This window comes from Palaemon carinicauda, chromosome 19 (assembly GCF_036898095.1).
Source record: "Palaemon carinicauda isolate YSFRI2023 chromosome 19, ASM3689809v2, whole genome shotgun sequence".
Classification (NCBI taxonomy): Eukaryota; Metazoa; Arthropoda; class Malacostraca; order Decapoda; family Palaemonidae; genus Palaemon; species Palaemon carinicauda.
The window spans coordinates 24,167,252-24,176,293 of NC_090743.1; the positions used below are offsets into that span (position 1 = coordinate 24,167,252).

Below are 9,042 nucleotides of genomic sequence, written 5' to 3' on the forward strand. Positions count from 1 at the left end.
TCCTTCGTGTTAATTACTCCTCTGCAATCTCTTATGCCATTACTATTTACAAACCGTAGTATGGTAATTTTTACTTTTGTCTTCTATTCTTCTTTTAATCTAATTTGCCACATTACTATTCATTTCCTTCTTAAATTCTTGCTTTTTATACTTTCTTACTTCTTCGATTTTAATATATTTTTTGTACATTTCAATAATATTTCTCCCTCATTATTCTCCATATGGTTCCCTTATTTGTTACCAATTAAACAACAAAAGAATATACATTGGACAAATATCAATCCTACCCTATTTTTAGTAATGTAAATTAAACTAATAACATGAATAAAGTGTAAACAACTCAAAATCTTCCTTCTAACCTTTTGTGAAAAAGAAAGTACACTAAACTTCTCCAGACCTCAGCGACGAGAGAAGGATAATAATAGAATTACAGCAGCCGTAAGAAGAAGAAGATAATAGGAAACGTGCTGTTTAAGAAAGAAGTAATAGAGAAAAGAAAAGAATATATTTATTAGATGTGGGAAAAAAGAAGAAAATGGAAGAATTGGAATAAAGAAGAAAGCCAAGGAGGTGCCGATGGAAAGCTGAATCCCTCCACCCAACAACTGAACTGAACTGTTTACAAACAAATTGTTTGGACTGACGTAATGCGACGAAGTGACCACACCACGTTGCAAGACCTGTGATACTTATCAACAGCAACTTAATAATCGATATTATTCTTTATAGGTAATTTTAAATACATTAGGGGATGTATGTATGATAGCAGCCACCTGTATACTGTATATGATGATGGCAGGCTAAGAATACGGCAGTGTAAGAAGGGTCACAGAAGGCCATTAGCCCCTCCGTTAGGAACAAGTGTCATTTTCGAAGAGAACGGACCATTTTCTATAGAAAAAAAGTAGTTTTTTCCCTAGGTTACATTACCCTGTAATACAGTACAATAATACCAAGTAATGACAAAAGCAAATCTTCTGAAGGGCATAATTATAAATTGCTTTAATTCGGGACTAGAAGGTTATACTGTTACAACATTATATTGTGACAAGTCTATCGTTGAGGATATTGCTCAACTTACATTAAACAGATCTAGGGGTGTATGTATGATAGCGGCCACCTGTATGTATTACTATGTCTTAACTTAGAATACGGCAATGTAAGGGAGGTTGGAGGGGGGCGTACCGCCCCCCGTGAGGTAAGGACACAGCTTGCAGGTTTGGTTAGGGGGGAAAGTTTAGGTTAGTTGATGTCCATTTTTGATCAACGCGAGAAGACCTGGCTGCTGATATACAAAGGCTCCCAGATCTAAATCATAAATTAATTATATTTCTAAAGTAAGTTTTCAATGCATACCCTTGGCTTTTAATGGAATTCATATAGCCTGGCAAATTAGGCTGTAAATAGTAAGTAGAATAGTGCAGTAACCATTATGGGGGAAAACGAGACTTGGTATATAGTGTAATTTAAGATGTTCTGGGTAATATTTCGAAAGAGTCCCACCCAGCCATTACCGCTTGCCAGAAATAGGCGCTTGAGCTTTTTGTTTTTTCGCGAGTGCAATACAGAGCATAAACCATTAAGGACTCTCTAAATATTACTGAAATTTAATGGCTTCTGCTCTGTTGTGCACTCGCTTCACTCGCGAAAAAGAAAAATATCAAGCTCCTATGTACTGGCAAGCGGTAATGGCTGGGTGGGGCTCTATCAAAATATTAACATTCAGAACACAGTTGAGGACAATTCTTGAAGGAAACCTGTATTTATTGAATTACCAGTCTTATTTTATATTATTGGTACTAATTTGTTGAAACTAGTTTTTTTTTAAATAAATGGGTCGACTACCATAACTCAAAGACTAAGTTTCTGCCAGATATCATTATCAAAAAATTCAAAACGATGGAACCATTGTTGAATGACAGACTAGGCCTTCTGGACGAATAGAAAATTAATTTTCCATCGCATTTTCTAGGAATTCATTTGTAGCCGTTACTTTACTCTGCTGTGGCTTGCTTAGCTTTCAATTCAACATTATCTCCTCTTCTGTTCTTGCAAGCTTGGGCAAGTATTTTGGTATTGTTTAAACCTTAGACTTTGCTTCCCATTCTTTTTGTCAGTCTATATATATCAAATACACATTTCTGCCCAAGCCTATCATTATTCACATGATAACAAGTGAGGGCTTAATTACTAAGGATATCCAAATATTTAAAATATAATCAAGAGGTTATTAACGTAAAACGTTGGGATTTGGATTTTGTTTGAATAAGTAACTTCCTATAGAAGATCCAGCATCTGTTCCAGCGTAAGACTTGGGCTTCCATTTTTCATTATCAGATTAAATATATCAAACATGCATTTCTACCCTCACCTATTATTATTCACATGATATTGAAAACATACATAGGTTATAAATGTACAATGATAGAATTTAGATTGTTATAACAAGTGACTTACGAAAGTAGCAACACCTATCTGAATTTTTCTAAACTGTGCAAAACAGCTTTTCATGGCAGGTGTCAAGATGAAAACTTTAAGCGTAAAAGGGAAATCTTTAACTAAGATATGTACTGTAACCACTTAATAGTGGCCTGCCATAATAGGGTATGAGGGTTCAGATTGTTATATTTGAAGAGATCTAATTGATTGATGTGTGCAAGTTCTACTGTCCTAACTAATATTGCAGTAAACTACTGTATAATAAAACCAACTAGGCTACATGGCCATTTTGAACAAGTGTGAAAGGGTATTAGTAAAACCAGTCCTTTTGAAATTGGGACTGAAATCAAGGGATTGTCATGGAAAAATAACGGAGGATGGATGAACAAAATGGAGTCAGGCTATGTACTGCATATGTAGTGAAATACAGATGTAAGAGATATCAAAGAATAACTCCCCTTTCCTCTCTGCCAAAATAGGTTATATACAGTAAGCATATAAATCTTTTATATCTAGTCTGTTTATTATAATGTTACACAAGCATTGTTCAATGTTTAACGATACCACATTCTAGGTCAGTTTATGTAAAGGGGCGGGGTGTGTAGGATAATTGAGCAAGGACATAGTGACGCAGTTGGGTTTGGGGAGCTCCTGGGGATTTAAATGTTTACTAGTGCCAATGCACAGGTAAAGATTTACTACAACTTTCAATTCTGATTCTGATAAGTTTATGTATACTGTATCAGGTAAGGAGCCTCCAAAGCTTTTGAATTTCAAGTCTTGAATTTCTGAGGATTTGGTTCATAGGGAACTTGACCTACGAGATTACTTACTTGACACTTGTATAGCTAAAAAAAGACCCTCATGAATCCTGTAACAATACCAGCAGAATATATCAACCATGCACCCTTCAGTAATCTTACCCATTATTCTTATACTGTATCAACAATTCCAAATCTTATTCTGGATATTTCACTTTTATTCCCTTTTTCTATTATAGGAAATGACCCTACACTGTTCAAGTAAAGAATCTAAGATGTGAAATGTTAAGCACTTAAGACCACCAAATGGTACACATCTATGTTCTCTTAAGACCAGAAATGAGTAGTTACCAGTAGTCCTTTAGATCTTCTTGTGGATAAGCGAACTGTTGGCAGTTTTGGCCTAGCACAAATGTCTAGAAGATATTTTATCTTGTCATAAATTATTGAAATACAGTATCATGAATAAAAAGTAAAATTTCCTAATGAAATATTGCATGTCTTAACACATTATCAGGTTAAGCGAGTAAGTTATAGATCTTTATTATAGATTCTCTCAATTGGAGCGCGAATCAAGTGTAATGTACTAAACATATGGCTATTCCGAAAGGCTGGTTTACTAAACCAACCAATTGATGCAACTTTGCTTCCTGAAGTCTTTGATATACTGTACAGTCGTTAGGTTTACTCAGTGTTTGACATTTCACTGAGGAAAATTATTTTTAGCTTTTTCTTGATGATTGTATACATTTATTCCTAACCTTTTCCTCAGATATGGCTGATGTATTTTTTCTGTTGTATTTTGGTTTGTACAATATTTAATACATTAATTTTCCCACATTTATTCTTGAAACTACTGTAACTAAATATTGTACCTTAAATAAAAATGTATAATATTCTTATTCAGCAATTAACTCTTATATATACTTGTCTTTTCCAGATTCACAACCCTGGAAAATGTTGCAGGTTCTTGCAGAAATCTTACCTAACATAAAGGTCTGTAACATTTACATTATATCAGCTAATGGAGAAAGATGTGAAAAAGTTGACATATGTAAATCAGAGTGCATTTTGGAATTTGAAGACAAGCCTACTGTGACAATTTCGCTTCCAAGAGGGACATACCTTGTTCCAGATGTGATAACAGACATCAATCAAAATGGAGATACTCTGTTTATAAGAGCATCTTTAGATGAGAATTGTTCTTTAATCAGCACTCTTAGTGCTGAACTTGGAAGTAATGCAGGGAATTTTTGTATCAATGAACCACTCCATGACATTATGATTGGAAAGTGCATATCAGGCCACTGCAAAAAGTGCCACCATGCTTTTCAAAAGGATGTAACATTCCGTCGGGTGCTGCCTCTTCCTTCTGTCGACTGGGATCATTCATCAGAAGGGTGGTTTTGCCATGTACATGGTGAAGAAAGTAAAAACCTAAAACCAGCATCTCTTGTTCCAAATCATGATGAATGTTTTTATTCAGAATTATTTTTCCTTTTGAATAGCAGTGCTTTGGACTCTATGAATGTTTACCATAATGATGAGGACGATGGTAATGATCTCAAGTGTTCAAATTGCAGAGACTCATTAGGAGAAAAAGGGACATCCACCTTGAAGTTATGGACTCATAGTGTCAAGTGGATTCACAGTAATGACACAGTGCTGTTCAGCAAAAGTATTGAAAGTATATTAGATTCTCTTTTTGAAAATATTGACAAAGACAATTTTGGTGTTAATTGCCGATTAGTTCTATCCACAGGTATGCCAAAAGTTTACCTGTTTATGGTGACAATGAATACAAATCAAAAGTTACTTCTATCAGAATCCCATTCAGATGATGATTTACTAGAAGACCCTGAATTTAGTCAAGGAAAAAGATCACGATCAGGAAATGATACAGATGTAAACCTCAGGAAACGTTTTGCCATTAAATTACTTTATAAAATCAAAGAAGATGATGATGATGAAAGTGGATCTTGGCAGGATGATGTTAATGTGCATATTCTACCATGTAGCTCATCATTTTTCACCGATGTCAGATCTTTACTCGAAAGTTCGTCAATGTACCTACCACTTGAAATGAGAACATTCCAAAATATGAAAGTGGGATATGTAATGAAATCTTGATGAAATAATATTACTACTGTATACTTTATTCTCATTGAACTTATTTTAAGGAGAACTGTACCTGTTTCTAAAAAATTGTGTTAGGCAGTACAGTACATTGATCTTTAATTTTTACAGAAATAAAAGCATCAAGGATTTATCCATTTGCATGTGTATAATTGAATTCCTTCTTATTCCTATGCAGATACAAACCTCTGAGTCATTTGATGGGGTTTCTTCTGGTTTTGTTTTCTACGGCCAGACAATAAAAAAAGAAATCGGTAGATTGTGTCACGCTACGTTGCTAGGTAGCTACTGTGCATGACTGTCTACACTTGTCTCAAGCGTTCACTCTCAACACTTTTGGCTGTGTTGGCAGTCGGATGTTCCTGCCTTCAATCCTACGATCAGACAACCGCATTGCCTGCTCTTCGCTCTTATTTTGCTTGTGCTTGTGTTTTTGTGTCATTGACATTACTTGTCACTTGCGTACAGTATTCATTATTTCAGTTAGTATGTGTGCTTTTTGACCCTGTTAGATTCCATGCGTTCCTGTCTGGGCCATAATGGTCGCCCTTGTGGAACCTTTATGAGACAGATAGATGTGGATTCTCACCTGGTATGTCCATCGTGTCAAGGAAAAAGTTGGTCAGTGGAATCTCCATGCGAGTATTGTAAGGAGTGGTCATTCTGCCAGTGGGATAGATTTCGTTCTCGTCGGAAGTAGCGAGCCAAGAGAAATCTCTCTCCTCCTTCGGCATGCTGTGAGAAGAAATGAAAGGTAGGTTTAGCATCGAATGTTATCTCCCCACCAAGTTCTGCGTTTCAGGAGCCCTCTGAGGTTTCTGTCACGGAGGACGATGGCCCCAATTTCATTGACAGGTTATCTCCTAGTGTTAGTAATGTGCATTATGAAATTGAACCCATTCTTATCACGGACACCTTGGCTACAGAAGCTGCACTCCCCAAACCAGATGGACTAAGTGCAGATAAGATGTTTCCTTTAGAAGTGTCTCCCATTAGGACAATGAATAAATTCCCATAAGGACCTTAGAGTTGAGGCTGTCATTTCCCCTTTCACCGTGGGGGGCCTTATTGGAAGATCATGATTACCAATCACCAACTCATACTAACAAGAAAGGCTTGCCTTGTACACCTAGGGTTCCTCGGCAGAAAACTTCTGTAAAGAAAGTTCGGGATGAGCCGAGAGATTTGTCGTCTGTTTATCGTATATGAGGGTGGTTGGACCGCTTCGGCTGTGTTCCCCCCTCCCCCCCCCCCCCCTCCAGAGTTGGAAATACCTTCATGCTTCAAGCAGGCTTCTCCTTCCAAGCTTCCTAAAGCTCGGAAGTTGAGTGTAACTATTCCTGCCATAGCAAGAATGTCTTCCAAGATTACTGTCAGGTGTCAACTGTTCAGATTCATAAATCAAATGTGCCAACAGATCTTAACATGATGACGTCACTGTACAAGCCGCCTGTTCTGCGCATGAGGTTACTGTATACCCCTGCAGCCCAAGCAGGCCGACAGGTCCAATTAAGTCATTACTTCTAAGCGTTGTGACGTCGCTAAACATGCCGCCATCGTGATGAGTGATAGTTTTCCTCTGCCTCATGATGATGATGAGAATGTAACTAAACGTCCATCGGATGTTAGAGGATGTAATAAATCCAGATTTCCACCGGAGTTTTATAAACTTTCGGCCTGGAACCCAAGAGATAGAACCTCACCCTACACAGATAAGAACCCTGTGTCTTATGCTAGAGATAAACCTATTAATTGTCCGGATAGACCCCGTTCTTTCACTCGGTCTGCCTATCATAACTTTTTTTTTTTTTTAATAGGAAACTCTTAACAGATCAGGAAGCACAAAAATTTCCCCCCTTCCGGAGAATCAGTCCTACATCGGATGTAGAACGATTTGGCAGATGGCGTAGACATGGTCCTTGCCATTGGCGTTCAAAAGAACAAAGTACTGAGAACTCTCTCTTGCCTCATAAAACTAGTTCTGAAAGAGACTAAGTCATCTGTTTCCTGATCAAGATAAAGATATGAACGCTCTTACTATGGGAGCACAATAGACTTCTAACACTCCTTCTTCCCCTTCTCTCCCTGTTATTACTTAAGGGAAAAGAAGAACTTTGGAGGAAGGATGAAAATCTCTGTTAAGACAATTTCTTCACCGGGATATCACTTGATGATTCCCCTGAAAATCTCATGGCGCTTGCAAGTACAAGGCCCTAGTATTGAGCTCAGAAGCCTCTCATTTTATTAGTATCATGAGCCTAACCCGTCACTTAAGAGGTTGGACGAGCCTCCCTTAGCACAGACTGCTAATAGATGATACAGCATCAACGATACCTTCCCGCTGTCTCAGAGCCCTTGACTTAGGTTTGACGTGGCCTTTTCCAACCAAACGAATGACACTCGAGTTTTTGAACTCCCAAGTCTCTGCTGTGGAAAACTCATTAAAAGCAAGTAAATCATCAAAACTTTGGCCTTTACCTTTGCTGTTCCCTAGAGATGCTACAGTCCTTAGGAACTCTGACCTTATCAACTCTCCTTCGCTTTTCATCCTCGGACATGACTACAGTGATCAAGAAGTTAGGAGACAGTGGAGCAGAGCCCTGTAGTCAACAGAGCAACAGCACCAGGGTTGCCCATTTCTCAGAAACATACAAAGAACTCGACTTTCAGGGAACCTCCTCAACACACACACCTTCCTCCCATGGACGGACAACTGCCTGGGAGGCAGAATCCAAGGCCTAACTTTTGTTGATGAGGTCATCCGTTCGGGCAAAGACGACATGGTGGCAGAAGATAACACTGTGAAGGGCTTGTCCCCCAGCTTACCACCAGTGGGGAGATGCCTACAATGCACATGGTAAAGGTGGCAGGACTGAGGGGCCGACCCTTGGACGGTAGAAATCCCCCTTTCAAGGCATCATATCTTCTTCATAGACTGTCCACCTCCTCTGACCGGGAATCAGAACCAACCATATTAATTGAAAGGATCGTTGAAACTACCACTAGCACAGGAAGTCTCCAAGTTGCTAAGCAAAAAAGCAAGAGAGGAAATCTTCGAGGACTCTTCAGGCTTCCTCAGCAATCTATTCCTGGTAGAGAAACTGACGGGAGGTTGGAGACCAGTCATAGACCTCTCCATTTTGCCGGCAAGGTTCAAGATGGAGACTCCATCCTCCGTTCTCCAGGCCATCAGAAAGAAGGACTAACTTCTGACCATAGACCTGAAAGATGCTTACTTTCAGGTCCCCATCCATCCTGCCTTGAGGAAGTACCTAAGGTTCCCCTTTTGAGACAAACTGTTCCAGTTCAGGGTGCTTTTCTTTGGCCTGTCTACAGTCCCCAAGGCCAGTCTTCACCAAAGTCTTTGTCCTTGTCTCAGCCTGGGCTCATGAGATACTTCTATTGGCTTCTCTTGGCAGAATCCTGAGCTCTCCTGTTGAAAGACAAAGACCTTTTACTGGATCTGTGCAAAGAATTCGGGCTCCAACTGAACCTCCAAAAGTCCAGCCTTGTCCCCAAACAATCCATCATGTATCTGGGCATGGACATACAGTAGATTCAGTGCAAGATAAAGCCTTCCCTGCTGCAGACAGAGTGGTAAGGTCCAGGTCTTTGGCAACAACTTTCCTGAAAGGGGACCTCCTGCCTGTCCATATGTGGCAGAAGATGTTAGGTCACCTCTCCTCATTAGAGAAACTCTCCCCCT

The 9,042-nt window shown here is 39.0% G+C and overlaps 1 protein-coding gene across 1 annotated transcript; it reads left to right on the forward strand.

The window, feature by feature from the left end:
• Nucleotides 1-629: 629 nt before the first annotated feature.
• LOC137658171 (E3 ubiquitin-protein ligase E3D-like) lies at nt 630-5,473 on the forward strand. The gene is made up of 2 exons (XM_068392853.1): nt 630-729; nt 4,141-5,473. The coding sequence occupies exon 2, from the start codon at nt 4,158-4,160 to the stop codon at nt 5,328-5,330; it is 1,173 nt and encodes a 390-aa protein (XP_068248954.1). The 5' UTR covers nt 630-729; nt 4,141-4,157; the 3' UTR covers nt 5,331-5,473.
• The last annotated feature ends 3,569 nt before the right edge of the window (nt 5,474-9,042 follow it).